At 41.8% G+C, this 17,781-nt stretch overlaps 1 protein-coding gene across 1 annotated transcript in view; it reads left to right on the top strand.

Annotated features, from left to right (window-relative positions):
• The window catches only part of tenm1 (teneurin transmembrane protein 1), a 311,171-nt gene that overhangs the window by 151,416 nt on the left and 141,974 nt on the right, over positions 1 to 17,781 (top strand). The window contains exons 6-9 of the mRNA XM_047354352.1: positions 1,596 to 1,798; positions 4,039 to 4,246; positions 9,764 to 9,865; positions 11,828 to 12,022. Coding sequence (XP_047210308.1) covers positions 1,596 to 1,798; positions 4,039 to 4,246; positions 9,764 to 9,865; positions 11,828 to 12,022 — 708 coding nt within the window. The remainder of the gene's footprint in view (positions 1 to 1,595; positions 1,799 to 4,038; positions 4,247 to 9,763; positions 9,866 to 11,827; positions 12,023 to 17,781) is intronic.

Raw genomic sequence — 17,781 nt, 5'->3', positions numbered from 1 at the left:
CTGATCTTTCACAATATCAAATGGGCGACGGTGGTGGCAGTGGCAGGGGTTCGTCCTGTAACTGGTGGTTTGCCGGTTCGAACCCCCACTCTGTCTGTCTCAGTCATTGTGTGACACTTCACCCACCTTCCTTGATAGTGGTGTTCAGATGGCTCTGGGGTTTTGATTGTATGGCAGCCTCACTTCTGTCAGTCTGCCCCAGGGCAAGGTGGCTACAATGTAGACTACCAGTGTCAGTGTGTGAATGGGTAGATGAGTGATTGCAGTCTAAAGCCCTTTGGGGTCTCTGGGGACTTGATAAAGCATTAATAAAGTGCATGTCATTTACCATTAAATGAATTGCGACAGAAATTAAGTCTGTCTGATATTATATAAGGATTCAATCTTTTATCAGATGTCTGTGATCAAAATATGTCTATTAGTAATGTATATCAAGAAGATAGAGATCTGTCAACATGTACAGAAATACTACTGTTTGTGTGCATTTCATTTATTGATGTCAAGAATGTAATATATACAGGTACCTTTCTTGCACTGTGGCACTTTGTAGCACTAGAAACTCCCCCCTCTGGAGACAATGAAGTATGTTTGATTTGATAAAATTCGCCGGTTACACACATTAAGAGGTCTGGACCCCTTAATGCATGTAACCAAGTGGAGTGCGGGACAGGCCTTCAGAAGTCAAACATGCTGCCCTTCCTTAAGCCACTTCCAGCATAGCTAAAAGTACCTCCCAAACCTTCACTTTTAGCTCCCACGCAGCGTGACAGCGCAAGCGCATGTGATATATGCTGGCTGCCCTGTAGGTGTGCACAGTGTCGCCATAATGGAGTGGTGGAGCTGCGGGCGTTATGGATTGAGAGCGGGCAGACTCGTCCATGAATCTGCCCCTAACTGTTCTTCTGCCTTTGTGGTGGTAACGATCGGCTGGCTCTCCTCTGTCAACATATTTCCTCCATCTTAGTTTAGAAGCAGAGATATATCTCTTCATAAAGGCCAGCACAAAGAGGGCTGGAGAGATTTGCTTGCCCCTGTACACAAAAGACTCAGGGCTGGAGCTGATGGCCAGGGGACTGCTGGAAAGACCTATTCTCTTCACACACAAAGACATGCTCTCACTCAAGACACTATCTGTGCGCCTTCGGTCTGTTTGTGAATGCATGTGGTCTTGTGTGTGCGTGCCCTCCTCACTTTTTTCATTCCCAGTTTTCTCTATTCTTTGACACACATCCTAACACAAGCATTTTTCCTTCTTGTTAGCAGATGCTAATATAGCACATGACAAAGCTACCGGTAGGGCGCTTTCAGATCCAACACTGCCTTTCTAAAGCAGTTCATCTTTATGCAGTGTATCCAAAGGACTGCCAAAGCGTACTTACTTGAAAAGGTGTTTTTTTAACCCTCGCTCAGTCATTTGGAGATCTATTCAGTCTCACTTAATTAGCTGTGCTGCTGATCTCACTACTGTTATAGGACATTAGGTTGGTTATTAATCGCTCCCTGTGATACTGAATAGGACTGCTTGTCCACCTTGATAAATCTGCAGCATGTGACTGAATTGTATCACCTGTGTTTTTTTTTTCTTTCACGTGCAGAAAAATGGGTGAAGGGCCGCGCCATCGACCGTGGCGAGATCGACATTGGAACCCAGCAGAGCCAGGCAATCCCCCAGGGCCTCTTCTGGAGGTTTCACATGACCGTGCACCATCCGACCTACGTCAAGTTCAATCTCTCGCTCTCGCACAATGCACTGCTAGGAGTCTACGGGCGCAGAAACATCCCGCCCACACACACTCAGGTAGAGATCGCTCCTGTTGTGGCATGCTGTTCATCCAGATGGGCTGCACTGTTCCACCTTCCTGCAGCTCCCATTCCTTCCTCTGAAGTTTGTCCTTTTTTGCGGCTTTGGATTTGGTGCCTATTGAAAGATGATTACTTGTTCTTCAATCCAGTTCTGACGAAGACGTTTTTCAAACAGATAAAAAGTTATCTTTTTCTTTGCAAGGGCATTTGGTACTGAAATAGTCTTTTGAAAAGTTTTTGTTTTATCCTGCTTCTCTTATAGATTGCTTATCTATTTCCTATTATATCGTCCATGGAATTCTGTATCCTATTGTGGATTCAAAACTGTTTTGTTGATCAGTCTTAAAATATTGATTTGCAGTCAGACAGGTGTCCATAAACTGTATTTATGCATGTCTGTCGGCTGAATTTGTGAGAACACAATAACAGGTTGATTGATATGGCAATTCAGCAGAGCGTAAATTGTTACCTGCCTGTTTAACAGGTAACAGTTATGACAACGGAAACAGCAAATATGCAAATGAGAACAATTCAATTGTGACTTCAGCTGTGTTAAAACACAGTGTAAGAGATGATGGAAAACCAGTTTTATGGTTTTTTTAATCAGGCTCTGTAGAGTAATCAAGCAGTGGGTCCTAATCTCATCAGATGCAGGCTGTAATGTTACATATTGCTGTTTGCCTACTAAAAAAAAGAACATTATCCCCATAGAAGGAGAATATTTTTCCAAGCTGTCCTAAAAGGCGTGAATGTTGTTGTTTTTCCAACAACATGATTATTTCTGAGTCTCTAAGCTTGCATGCATGCACACGCGCAAAAACACTGTACTCTGTGTTGGATGGTGTTGTACCATCTAACAAGCACTTATACAGACAGAAGATACATCTTACTCTGAGTCATCTGCTTTTAAACATCAGTGCTTTCTTGCTCTTGTCTGCATGAAGAGGTCTAATTAGCTGTTTTTGACATTTGTGTGACACAGAGCCCTCAAGGGGAATGAAACTCATTGAGGGCTTTGTTACTTCAAGAAGGACTGAGGATGGATAGATGGAGAGAAGGAGCTGGTGGTGGTAAGACTTGAAGAGGGAGAGAAAGAAGAACAGAACAGTTTAGACAAATTAAATGGGAGTCTTTTCCTTTAAAGAAAACTTGTGAAGTATGTCAAACTCTGGAGTGAGGAAATGAGACAAATCTATTGAGGTGGTAGACCTGTTACAATGTCATCCTTTTGTATCTTTTTCCAACAGATTTTATTAAAAATTCAGAGGCAGCGGTAAAGCTAAGAGACTTATCCTGGCTGTGTTGCATACTGCATGTATTCGCAACTGTGCAATAGAATGAATCACGTGGAAAATTGATTCTTAATTTTTTGCCTAAAAGAAGTGTCTTAACATTGGCACCTTTTGTGTTAATGACAATGGGAGAAAGTGTGTGATAAAAAAAAAAATCTCCATCTCTGGAGATGTGTTTCATAAAGTCCCTCATAAAGACATAATAAAAGCAGTGAAATTTACTAAAAAAATCACGCATGGCCAAAAAGACTAAAATAGGTAGCTAAAATGTGTTGGTTAGTTTTGAAACCAGATGTTTTACTTGCAAGAAGTACAATGTGAAAACAAACCGCACCAAATGAAAAAAATAAAGTTCGCTTTTGGTCCGGACCAAACAAGTGGACCAAAGGACTTTTCTGGTGTGAATACACCCTTAGACTTTTTTTCTCTACTTTATCATGTTACAGCCACAATTGTGAATGTATTATTGGCATTTTATGTTGCAGACCAACACGGACCAAATCTAAAAAGCCAAGCCAGGGTAATTGTATTGCAAGTGTTTGGCAGGAAATCAGAGTAAAGACATTAAAATAACACAAATCTTTAAGCTTTGCTCAACAAGAAACTCATCTGTTGTTGAGCAAAGCTTTTACGTACTTCATATGTGTCAAACACCTAGAACTGTTAGATTGCTGTTTTTTATTTGTAAAAACTTGGAAAACAAACTGAGTTTGTGTTTGTAACACAATTAAAGGGGCATGAATACATATGCAAGGCATTTCATTTGGATTTTCAAAAAGTAACTAATTTCAGTATGTTGCTAAATCTGACTTTTGATAATATTGATATAATTATCACCTTCTTGGTTCAACATGGATATATGGTAATGCTATTCACTGAGATATTCCTTTCCATTCACTAAGCCTGAATTGCCTCTGTGATTCTGTTAATGCGTTGTCTTCAGTTTGACTTCGTGAAACTGCTGGACGGGAAGGCCTTGCCCAGGTCCCTGACCGATCCCATCTCAACCGTCAAAACTCCCAAGGGCTTGCTGCTGAGTGGCCTGCAGGAAACCGGCTTCATCGAGTACATGGACCCTGGCACGTGGCACCTCGCTCTATACAACGATGGACGCAACCTGGAGCAAGTATTACTCCACAGCACCCCCATAGGTGAGTGCAAAATTGCTTTCTGTTTTTCTTTGTGTTCCATGCACATTGCGGAGGCAGAATTTGGGTGTTGCTCTGCTCTCTTTTTTTTCCCCTGTTTCTCTGTAAAAACATAGGCTGCGAGTGAATTGAGTGAAATTGACATTTGAGGGGGTGGGAACTTTTCCTATTATGCGAGTTAGTGTGGCATGGCGAGAGAGACAGCATATAGAAAGGGGAGGACAGCTCCTGTAATAATAACAGGGCTTGCTAACTGCGGCTCATTGTGATGACACACACGAATGGCAGTGTAAACTGAATGTGAATAATGCAAGAGTATGTGGCTGAATATAGACAAGTGGATAATTACCAGGGCAATTGCTTCTTCACCTGGTTGTCCAGTAAACCTTGACAGAGTATCATGTTTCATGAACCATCCCCTAAAGTCTTAAAAAAATCAGTTTTCAAATTCCTGTTTTCATGCTTTTGTATTTTTTCTTAAATTACAAAAAAATTATCCAGGGGTGTTTCATTGAGGTACTTTGAAGCTTTTAAGCTAAAGTTGTGTATCACCAACCTCTTGAAATTCCAGGTTAAAAGCTCTTCAGTAAACAGCTCAATGAAGCCAAAACCTTGTACTACAGACATGTTTCATCTTCATATCGACAGAGTCCTCTTCACAGTGACTGACAGTGCTTGACAGCTAAACACAGATTTTATTTCAGTTGTCAAACATTTGTTGACACGTTTGTTGTTTGTATAGTCTAGAATAGACCACAGCCTTTTGAGTCAGATACTTAGAGCTAAAATAGGGAGCCAGGAACCTTTCCCTTTTTTTTACCCCATCCCTTCTGTTCAATAATAAAAACAAATAAAGACACAACAGATGGCCTCACAATGGAAACTTTTAGTCGACTAATGTTTTCCAAAATAATTAATCAAGTGGTTAAGCTTGAAAGACGAAAACAATATGTAGAGATCGGAGTCAAAGTTCATTTCGCTGTCCATTCATGCCCCTAACGAGGTTCACAAACTGACACTGCATTGTTTTGTTGGCAGAAAATCAAAAACATTGAGCCAGAGTACAGTAAATTCTCATAAATAGACGCGGCGCGCTGAAGCCTGAGAGCCATGCCTTACGGAGAGATGAGGTGATCTCTGTCGGGAAATTGAGCTTTTCCGCAGCAAATAGTAACAGGATCCAAGTAAAAAAAAAAATAGAGCATAAATAAGAGGGGAAAAAAAACTCAAGACCTATGTGAAAATAAATAAAATAATATGAAATCAATGCCAGTGTAGTTTGTGACAAGAAGGAAAATACGAGAACATGGCGAAGATAATAGAGGGCATGAAGTGATGCTGAATGCAGGCAAGGAGACACAGAATATGTTACAAACACGCAAGCATATTTAAGCATACTGACGAATAGGGTTACATATGATAGAAAAAAAAACATGGCTGGTCACAGTTATAAAAATCTGGATGAAGGCAAAAATAATCAAAACATAAATGTGTTCGGTGAGCTTTTCCAACTTGCATCACATGGGTCAGCTCACATAGAACTAACTCTGTTTTACTTGAATTTAGGCTGCTGTGCAGGACAGAAAATCTTCAGCATTACTGTCAGGTTTCCCTATTTGAGTAAATAAAACAGAACTGAATAAATTCATGCTGTTCAGATGCCTGGAAATATCCTAATGTGTGAAAATTGTGTACTTAGCTGTTTCTCTGTAGATGTGCTTTCAAACAGTTACATAAGAAATCAACAGAATTTTCCGAAAACTCCCAAAATTTGTTTTATTCCAAAAAATAAAACAAAAAATGACGATTGATGATGCACATCTCCATCCATTAGTGTTGAGACTGGTTTAACTTCCTTTAGCAGCTAGCTGTTGCAAGTTGTTTGGACTTTACATATAAGGGGCCGTGGTGTTGATTTAAGATGGCAGAGCCAAGGGGCTAAAATTCATGAGGATGAAATGAGGACCAAAAGGAAAACAAATGAATCAGAGGAGGAATTTATTCATCCCTAGAAAATAAAAAGTGGTCATCAGCAGTGTTCTTGTCTTGTTAGGTATTAAAATAAAAATTATGATTTGCCCCTACATGTTGGGATTTATTTCTTCTAGTAGGCTGCTATGGAAGAAGTATGATGCTAAGACCATAGCAATACGTTCAGAAAAACATTTCAAATCTTAATTTGTAAAAAAATGCTTCATAGATTTGGGCCCTTATTGAATTTGTTGATTTAATTATCATGTGATTTACATGACATTTTCAAAAACAATTTTGACCACAACAACAGTAATTGCTGCTATTAATGCCTTGTTTACTCCTGCCATTCTCACTGACATTTGCAAGTAAGGCACAAAGGCCTTAGCTTAATGATTTTTCACCAACTTCTCTCTGACAGCAACATCTTTAAATCTACTCAGCGAGTGTTGAGGATCAACACTGTAAAACTAGCAAAATTTCTAAACTTTGCCCTTCGTTTCACTTTTCTAACTTCCTGTCAGAGCTACACATGTTGCAATTCTAACTAGCTAATGCATAAACAGGCACAATTGATTTTATTTCAGTTATGCCATTTTATGTTATTTTTTGTTATATTCTCTGTAATAAACATGTTTTTATTGTAAATTTACACCACCGGTCAAAAGTTTTATCCTTTCTCATTTAATGGTTTCTTTATGTTTATGACTATTTACATTGCACATAGATTCTCAATGAATGCATCAAAACAGTCAATGAACACATATGCAATTATGTAGTAAACCAAAAATTGTAAAATAACTTTAAACATGTTAGATTTTAGAATCCTTAAAGTAGCCGCACCTTTGCCATAATGACTGAAATTAACCTTTGGTCGTCTCTCAATGAACGCCTGGGAAGTTCTTTCAAGACTCTTTGGAAAACCATTTTATGTGACCATCTCATGAAGCTCATGGAGAGAACGTTAAGAGATCAAAGCAGTAATCAGAGCAAAGGGTGTCTATTTGGAAGAATCTAAAATATAAAAATGTTTAGAGTTATTTCACACTTTTTGTTCACTACATAATTCCACGTGGGTTCATTCACAGGTTTGTTGTCTCTGGTGAGAATTAACTATTTAAATAGTCATGAAAATAAAGAGACCCATTAAGTGAGAATAACATTATATAACCTCTGACCAGTAGTGTATCTTTCAAGGTTGTTTAAAGATTTTCATCTCTCACGCTGACATAGTAGTGTTCACCCAGCAGATATGAATAATGAAATGTAAAATACAACATCTGATCCTGGGTTAATTGTAAAATAAAAAACTTGAATAAAATATTGAGAGACTGGCTGCAAAGACTGAGATTTACATGACATTTTCAAACATATTTTTGACCATAAAAGTAGCAATTGCCTCCACTAAAGCCTCATTTCCTCCCACCATTGCTGCTGACATTTGCAAGTAAACCACAAAAGCTTTAGTTTAATAATTTCTGCTATCTCGCTATCTTCTCTCCAACAGCACCTCCTTTAAATCAACCCAGGCAGAGTGCTGTTTTCTGCACCACAATTAATTTGGCAAAATTACTCACCTAGCATTTCACATTTCCAAAACGACAACAACAAAAAAAACCTCTTAGCACATGTCTGACGTGATATAAACTAGCTGGAGCCTTCAGCGAAATACATGAAAAACAAAAAAAAAGATCATCGGACCGCTGCTATTTTTTTAGTTAGCTGGGCAGCAAATTCATAAAGCCAAGGGTCATAAAGCATGGCTGAAACTTTACAGGCTCATAAAGTACAATTGGAATGCTTATTTGACCAATCAGGTCCCTTGGCTGGAAGCACCCATTTTATAATAGCATTTAACTTCAATAACTTATGGCATGAGTGATTTCTAACTGGAGAACATTTAGTCAGTGGAAAGAACAGAGTGGGTGCTCTATGAACACACACACACACACACGCACACACGCGCACACACACACACATACGACCCCACTATACTGCAACATACAGAGACATGGCTCTTCATATATCAGCTCTTAATTCCCTGAGATTTTTTATAGTCAAGACACTGACCTGAAAGATACAGAACCTATATCATTGTTATACCCTGGCATCTCACAGCCCTGTTAGCTCTCAAACGAACCGCTTGTCTCAGGTGGATTAAAAGGAACTCTGTCACCTTGCAGATAAGTTTTTCACTCATTGTACGAGTCAGGTGCCAAATGCAATATTGGAATATGTGCATATAGGATTTTCTTTGGGAGAAAAGAAAAGGAGTCACAGTCTCAGAAACAAATGTGAGTCCTCCTGACTGTGTGGGAGAACAGATGATTGGCACTCCTTCTCCCCATCAGTCTGACAATGACAGGTGATGGAGGTGAAAATGACTTTGGTTTCTGCAGTGATGCGCCGCTCTGGAGGATAACGCTGTGCTGCCGGCTACTGGCAGGGCCTGTCTCATTAGCATGTGTGACACGCGCCTCAAGGCAGGTGTCACATAATAACCTTAGCTGAATGTGTTTGTAAATGTATGCGCACGTGTGCATGAGCCATGCCACTGAAGGATTTGTCATCACTGCACTCTGAACATGAGCGAGCCAGCAGGACTGCAGCGGTATGACTCAGGAGTTGAAACCGGTTCACATGAGCTGAGCAGGACGGCATGAGGTCAAATAAGAGATGACATTTCTGACACCCGTTTTAATTACTCTATCTAGCTTAGATAGAGCTTGCAAAACCCGTGACAACTAGCAGCACAGTTCAAATCCCCAACTCTCCAAGCCTTCTGGGCGCTTCTTCACCAAAATCCTGCATCTCAAGCAGAGCTGACAAAGCTCAGAAAGCTTACATAATGCTCCAGAAGCCTAAAAGTGCTTCCCCTCTTCATCCATCTTTGCAACGCTGCCCGTTCCCAGAGAATGCAATCTGACATGATGGACGTGTCAATGGGAGACCATAGGAACAGTTAAAGAAAGGCGGCTAATTCAAGTTCGATTGAGGAATGTGATGAAACGCATATAACCCACAGAAAGATATGATGAAACTTATGCGCACAGATGAGACAAAACACTAGTGGAAACAAGCAGCACATTGATCTTCAGTATGCCCAGGGAGTGGCTGCTGCTGGTCCTGATGCTGCTGCAATGACAGCAGTATTGCCCATTCACTGCTTACTTGTTTGCTAGCAACTTTAGGTTTTATTTAGTTCAGTGTCGCTTTAAACTCTGCACCTGCAAACAGTTTGTTGATTAGGCCTTGATGTTTGTAAATTTTCGTGCAGTGCTTTTCCAACCTGTAATGCAGTTTAATGTGCTTAGTGGTACTGAGTGTAAGTGAGTGCTTGGCCGCTCCCCAGAGAGCGATAGCAGCTGGATCAGACTAATCTAATACAACCTCAGTGTCTGGGGAGTCATCCATAGCTTATCAGATCTTTCATTCAATAACCATGAGAGCCATGCCAGCTTAAGCAGTCAAATGTGCAATATTTTGTTGTTTTGCTTCCCCCACCCGGTCGATTTCTGATGGTGTGTGTGTGTGTGTGTGGTCATGCAGATTCAATGAATGGCTGCTCCACGGACTGCAATGGAAACGGAGAGTGTGTGGCTGGACACTGTCACTGCTTTGCCGGGTTCTTGGGTCCTGACTGTGCCAAAGGTAAGAAGTATTGACTGGAAAAGGTGGCCAAACCTTGGACAAAAGGAAGCCCAGTAGCTTTAACTATCATTATTTTTTTCAGTTTTTATTTATTTTATAAGGGCCTTGGCTTCAAAAAGACCTTGTGGCAAATATTCATAAGGAAAGAAACAACTACACACCAAGGGGCTATTTTTATCTGAGGATGCACAGGCATTATAAACTAACACCAATATTTGTATGATTTAGTCGTTCTCTTTTGGTCTCTCAACAGTTCACTCTAAAAGCTGCTGGGTTAAATAAAAGCCTGTTTTGTTTATTATGCTAAATAAACTAAAAAACACAACAAGGTTACCTCATAAGTCTGAATTTTCAACTCGAAAAAATGTTTTAAAATAACTGATTTAGACTTGCTTGGACAGATGAAGTCCCATGCTAACAGCAACGGGATTATACCTTGTAAGACAGACCTCCCTTTGTTGAGATATATCATGGAATTGTAGTCATCAAAACATCTCGTGCTACAAGATCTTGTTACCCCTCTTTCCAACATCTTTCCCAACGACATAAATCCAGCACTTGGGTTAAACAAAAAACCCAGACAGTTCTTTCTGCATGATTTAAAGCAATCCTACTTGAACCATCATGGGCATTTAGTCTTGTAATGCAGTGGTTTCTACATCTGATTCAGGTTTTAGTACCTCATTTGCCATCTGTTTTCTGTCATTTAGATCCTGCTGGTTTTCATGCTGAGAAATTCTGCTTTAAAATACTTCTAAATACTCTGTGGGTGCTCCTTTTTAATGGGAAAATGTCTGCAAGATGTATTGCAATTGTAGTAATCATCATTTCATCATCTGGACTTTACCAGTGGCCAACCTCTGTTTGTTTCAGCTTGCTGCACCACTATTGGTTATTTGAGCCTCGGCCTCTAATTGAATGACAGCTATTATTAGAACACTTACTGTATACGGAATAGTCACATGCAAGGGCAACACTGTTTTTTTGCATCTTTACATATACTCCTAACACCTCTTCCTCTCTCCTTTATCTCGTTGTCTCTTTCTTCCCAGCTCTCATTGTTTTTCCTTATCATTTTCCCTCTCTGGGACATTCTGTCATACGCTAAATTATTGTAGTTGTCTCTGTCTCACAGCGCAGAAACAGGTGATATGATTATCACTTTCCATGATTTATTTACGCTCATAATTTATTCAATCCCAGCTCTCGTCTTTGGTCATTTGTTTGTGCTACAGTATAAGGTTCTCTGCTTGACAGCCTGGAAACTGGGGTTGTAAAGAGCAAAGCCTGGATTTATTACCCAGAGAAGGCCAAGATTTAACAAAGGATCAAACAAACATATAAAACACGCTCCCAAGGATGAATGCACAGGCCGTTAATTGCAAACTATTGCAGGAAAAAAGAAACTGATGGTTTCGATCCCCTTTCTAATACAGCTGAAGTCCTGAGCTGTGACTGTCACAGTGTCCTCCAGCACCGGCAGACTTTATTCCAGCTGGCCGTCCTTACATTAGCCACACAGCTCTCCATCTTTGCATGGAAACGGGTCTCCTTTCCACCATCATTCTATAAATACCTAATGCTCTCCTCCCTAATCTTCCGTTTTCACGATTGTTTTCACGGCCTGTTCAGAACGAGCAAGGGGGACGTTGGGAGGATTTTCCACGATTCATGCGTTGCCGTGGTAGCCAGGCTCAGGTGGTGCTTGAGTAAATTGAAACAGCGTGAGGGATAAAGCTCTAGTGTGTGCATGTGTATAGGTGCGCCTGTGGAAGAGAGGAAAGACAGGTTGCTCAAGGATTTGCTGAATCCGTGCAGTAGCTGAGATAAGAGAGCATAGCCCCACAAATGGTAGGTTAACGTGGTCGCTCAGCTAATATACTGCAGCATGCTCTGGGTGTGGGTTTGCATGGATGTGCAACTACTGGAGCATATGAGTAATCTGGGTTTGTCCTGTTGCAGATTCGTGCCCGGTGTTGTGCAGTGGGAACGGCATGTATGAGAAGGGAAGGTGCGTGTGTCTTCCGGGATGGAAGGGGGCGGAGTGCAATGTGGAGGAAGGTCAATGCATCGACCCTACCTGCTCCAACCACGGCAACTGCATCCAGGGAATCTGCATATGCAGTCCTGCCTACAAGGGCGTCAACTGTGAACAAGGTAAGAAGTTTTAAACACTCAAAACTAATGAGGCAAATTATAATTCACTGCGGCTGACCCATTTACATTCACCTAAGGGGATGACATTGCTATTTTTAATGTTTGCTAAGATTTAAATGTGTGAAATTTCACGTTGATCGGTTGCAGTATCAGTCATGTACCAGCTGTTTCTGGCAACTCTTAAAAACTGTACTGTGAGTTTTAATTAATTCAGACAAAATTTGCCTCCAGGTTGCTGGATATACTTGTCACACAATAAAAAATTTTGTTTTTTAAAATATTTCAACCTACTTTAACTTAAATAGTGCTTTCACAACTACATTTAAAGTGAATATGCTCTAACAGAGTCAAAGCTCTGTGTGAAATTTTTCAGACATGCAGAGGAAATTTCAACACCCAATCTGACACTAAACTGAGTGAAATGAACTTAGAAAAGTTGACATTGGCCATGGAGTCAATTTCACAGTAATGTTGAGTGGGACCAAATGTGAACTGAGAGGAGCAAAATTTAGGTCTTCGAGGGTTAAAATGAAACTTAGGTTTTTTTAATGTGTATAGGGAGGAAAAATATCAATTAACAGGATCAATGTTTTTTTTTCCCCATGAATGTACTCCATTTCATTTTTTTAATTTAGTGGCACTAATGGCCTTTATTTCACAGTATGCTAATAGCAGATGAGCAGAGAGAGAAGTGGTTAACATGTGCAGCAAATGTTCCACAATCGGGAATTGAACCCCACCTAGCTGCGTCGAGAACTTATAGCTTCTGCATATGGTGCCTCTACCTCTATATCACATGCCACACCCCATTTTCATTTTGATTTAATTTCAGAATTCAAGTCTTCTTTTGGTTGGAGTCTATCAACATTCAATTTATTGTCTTAGCAATATTTATCCATTCTTCCCTGCAAAAGTTCTCCAAAATCCATCAGATTGTGAGAACATATTTTATTAAGCACAACTTTCCTCAGGTGACATCACAGATTTTCTGTCAGATTTAGTTGTTGGTACTCTGCCATGGTCTTTCATGGTAACTCAACAATTATAGAGGCATGATGAAGGTTTAACAGGTTTATTGAAACATGGGTTAACTCAGAGATGTGGTCCACAAATCTGGCTTCTCTAACTGAGTAAGAGAAGTTGGTGAGTAGGGATGACAGGAGAAACAGGTGAGTAACGCCACGGATACTGGGGTAAACAGGAGGGGTGGTTGTGCTGAAAGGGCGGTTCTTCTTTGTTCTCCATTTACCGGATTCCTGATGAATCTCCGGTAAAAGTTGTAGAATCCAAGAAAGCATTGAAGCTGCATCCTTCCAGTCGGTGTGGGCCAGTCCAGGACCGCTTTGACCTTGCTTGGCTCTGCCTTTACCTTTCCACCCTCAACAACAAAAAAAGTTGTTTACTTGACATAAAATTCCCATTTTTCAGCCTTGATATAGAGTCAGTTCTCCAGGAGGTGTCGGAGAACCATCATGACCTGATGCTTGTGCGTCTGGGAGTCCATAGAGTAAATGAGTATATCATCCACATACAATAACATATTCATAGTGCCCCATAGGGGCCTTAAAAGCTGTCTTCCATTCGTCTCCCTCTTGGATCCAGAGAACATGGTAGGCGTTTCTAAGGTGGAGCTTACTAAAAATAATTGCACCATGGACAAGCTTTTTCTCCTTTAACCTCTCTCTTAGATGGTTATCTATTCAGATGGCTAGTTTAACAAGTTTGTAGAGGGTTTCAGGTTCATCACGACTTGCCATTTTGTCCTTTAATCTCTCACTAAATGCATTGCGGAATGCCCCTTTAAGTGCCAGTGGATTCCAACCGTACTCGGCAGCCAAAATATGAAAATCTATGGCTAACTTCGCTACTGATCTGGTGTTCTGCTGCAGGTTCCACAATGTCTTTGCAATTTCCTCATCACTACATCTAATTGTGGTTTTATCTTCAATGGTTTCAGCCCACCTTAAGGCTTGTCCTCTGAGGAGTGAAATAACACAAGAGATGCGACTGGCATCATCCAGGAAGGAGTTAGGGGAATGCTGATAAACATGAACACACTGCAGGAGAAAGCCATGACATTTTTCTAATTCCCCAGAAAATGGCTCTGGCGGAGGAGAAATTACTCCCGACAAGTGGGGCAGAAACTGAAGGAGTAAAGCCTGGAGGCTGGGCACTTGAAAGAATTGTACTGGCAGGAATGAGTCTGGAACTGAGAGTGTGGAGTTGACAGGAGATCTTGGTCAAGGTTTGTACTGTGGATGACTGCTGTTGATTGAGGGACTGAAGGAGATGGCCATGCTGACTGAGAAGAATGCCCTATTGGGTCAGGGCCATCCGTAATTGTGCTGGAGAGTCTGATGGGTCAGATTGTTCTGTCATGATAACTGAACAGGAGACTCTAGAACGAGCAACAATTACGGAGGTATGATGAAGGATTAACAGGTTTATTGAAACACGGGTAAACTCAGAGATGTGATCCAGAAATCTGGTTTCTCCAGGTCGGGGTACTGAGGAAGGGAAGTTGGTGAGTAGGGATGACAGGAGCGGAAGAGATAATAAAATTGATTGCAATGGTTGCTTGCCTTTTGGTGAAGGTGTGGTTTGTCCAGAGGAGGTGAGTATCGCCACAGAGACTGAGGTTGACAGAAGGGGTGGTTGTATTGAGAGGGTGGCTCTCCTTTGTTCTCCATTCCAGGTGGTGGTGTGCAATGTTGCAGGGCGGACAGGCAGGGAGATGAAAGGCAGGGGGTTATGAGGAGCGGTGAGCTTCTTCCTCGTGGTGGAAGGTTCCTGGAGGCTGGAGGAGGTTCTCTGTGGAAAAAAACACAGTCAAATGCTTTACCTCCCTCTGGACGAGGGTAAAAGGCATCTGACGGGATATGTCTAGATCCGGGTCTTCAGGGTCTGATCACACTGAGATGAAGAGCAGAGAAATTCAGGTAAGTAACAAGGTCGCTATAACAAGTGCTACAAGGCAAGATCAGTTGGTCCCATTACCACTCAGGCGAGTTAACAATCTGATGCCTCCTCTAGCAGCTTATGAATGCTCCCTGGATGAGCCTGGATGCGGTGCAGCTGTGCAAACAAATTGCAGGAGGTTAATGTTGAATGAAGAACACATTCAGGACTGGCCTGAAATTCTTGCAGCTCCTTCAGCGATGCTGTCAGTCTTTTTCAGCCTGTCTGACCAGTTTCTGTCTTGTCTTTTATTTTTTTTTTCTAATTAGTTGTTGTCTTTTATTTATTTCGGTTACTGATGTCTTTATTGCAACATGGTCTGCATCGCATAAGGCGGTGCACGTTCTTTTAGCTTTTCTCCTGACTGATACCTTTATACAATGAGATGATTTTGATCCTTTGTAGTTGCTCCACAAACAAAGGATCCAAATGTGCAGCTGTCAGTAATATCCATATAGGACAGTTGAACCTTACTATAATCTACTATACTTGATTGGAGGTGGGAACTCAGGAAGACTGAATGGTGAACCTTAATTAAATGTGCTTTAACAAAGTAGTATGTTAAGGTTGTAAGTCCACTTTAAAAAAAGAGAGGCTACATTTATACCATCAAAGACAATAGAGTGCTAAAATCTCACTGAACTCAACAACACTATTTCAGACTGGCATTATACACAAAGCTTCATAACTTCTTCCAATTAGTTATCTTTCTGTGCCACAGTACTTTTAATGTCATTCAAGCATCGCTTATTAAATAACTATTATCCAGCTTCTTTTTAACTGAAAGCCTGTAGAATCCCAGGCATGCCCAAATGTTTCATGTCAAACACATCTCACTCTGTTTCCATCAGGATTTATTGTTGCTCCACATCAAAAACACAAAACTTTTAGAATAAATTATTATATTATATAATTTATCAGCAAGTGACTCACAGGCTATTGCCTTGACAGCATCACAGCTCGATGTAACACAGAAGCTGGGAGATGTGAAGAGAAAGCCTACTTTGCTAACTGCGCGAAACATGTTGAAACCATTTTTAGAAGCAGTGAATCAATTATAATTCTTTGAAAGTTAGAATCACAGTTGTTATAAGAATTCTTTCTTTTTACGCGCCAAATTGAGCATATATTATTTTTTCTCTATGTAGCCATAGATATCTTAAAGGTACAGAGATGCATTTTAAAGCCTTTAAAATGACTGGTTGAGTAATGGTTTGTTAACCATTTCCACTAGAAATATATGTTCTATTTGGACCCATAGGTCAAAACTTCCATTTTCCTAGTGCAAACAGTATAGTTGTAACAATAGAAATGGAGCATCAATTGTTATTTGTTAGTCGCGACAAAACCTGTAGTGCAAAACTATTCATACCCCTTGGACTTTTCACATTTGGTTAAGTTAAAACCACAAACTTAACCACTGCATTCTATTGGATTGTATGTGGCAGACCAAAACTAAAAATTGAGGTTGCCATGATCTGCCCATAATCCCTCCCAAAAAAAAAATAAAATAAAAAAAAAAATAAAATATATATATATATATATATATATATATATATATACCCCTCCTTGAACTGCCACCTTAACGTGGTGGAGGGGTTTGAGTGCTCAAATGATCCTAGAGGCTATGTTGTCTGGGGCCTAAATGCCCCTGGTAGGGTCTCCCATGGCAAACAGGCTCTAGGTGATGGGTCAGACAAAGAGCAGTTAAAGAATCCCTCATGAGGACAAAAATGATTGAGGCACGTGACGTCGCCCAGTACGGCGGAGCCGGGGTCCCACCCTGGAGCCAGGCCTGGGGTCGGGACTCGCTGGAGAGCGCCTGGTGGCCGGGTCACTCCTCGCGGGACCTGGCTGGGCCAAGCCCGAACGAGAGACGCGAGGCCATCCCCAGTGGGCCCACCATCTGCAGGGGGAACCGTGAGGGACCGGTGCAAAGAGGATTGGGTGGCGGATGAAGGTGGAGACCTCAGCGGCCCGATCCCCGGATGCTTAGGCTGGATCTACGGACGTGGAATGTCACCTCACTGGGGGGGAAGGAGCCTGAGCTTGTGCGGGAGGTCGAGAGATATCGACTAGAAATAGTCGGGCTCGCCTCCACGCACAGCGTGGGCTCTGGAACCCATCTCCTTGAGAGGGATTGGACTCTCTTCTACTCTGGAGTGGCCCACGGGGAGAGGCGGCGGGTTGGTGTGGGTGTGCTTGTTGCCCCCCAGCTCAGTGGATGAGAGGGTCGTATCCCTGCGCCTTCGGGTTGGGGATAGGTCTCTGACTGTCATCTCGGCCTACGGGCCGAGCGGTAGTGCGGATTACCCGGCCTTCTTGGTGTCCCTGTCGGGGTTGCTGGATAGTGCGCCTCCCGGGGACTCCATTATTCTGCTGGGGGACTTCAACGCCTACGTGGGGAACGACAGTGACACCTGGAGAGGCGTGATCGGGAAATGGCCTCCCCGATCTGAATCCGAGTGGCTATTGGACTTCTGTGCTAGTCACGGATGGTCCATAATGAACACCATGTTCAAACATAAGGGTGTCCATCAGTGCACTTGGCACCAGGACACCCTAGGCAGGAGGTCGATGATCGACTTTGTTGTCGTATCATCAGACCTTCAGCCGCATGTTTTGGACACTCGGGTGAAGAGAGGGGCTGAGCTGTCTACTGATCACCACCTGGTGGTGAGTTGGATCCGCTGGAGGAGGAGAAAGCCGGACAGACTTGGCAGGCCCAAGCGCATAGTGAGGGTCTGCTGGGAACGCCTGGCGGAGCCCTCGGCCAGGGATGTATTCAACTCCCACCTCCG

The sequence above is a fragment of the Girardinichthys multiradiatus genome, chromosome 23, assembly GCF_021462225.1.
Source record: "Girardinichthys multiradiatus isolate DD_20200921_A chromosome 23, DD_fGirMul_XY1, whole genome shotgun sequence".
Classification (NCBI taxonomy): Eukaryota; Metazoa; Chordata; class Actinopteri; order Cyprinodontiformes; family Goodeidae; genus Girardinichthys; species Girardinichthys multiradiatus.
This window is presented reverse-complemented; position numbering and strand designations above follow the sequence as displayed.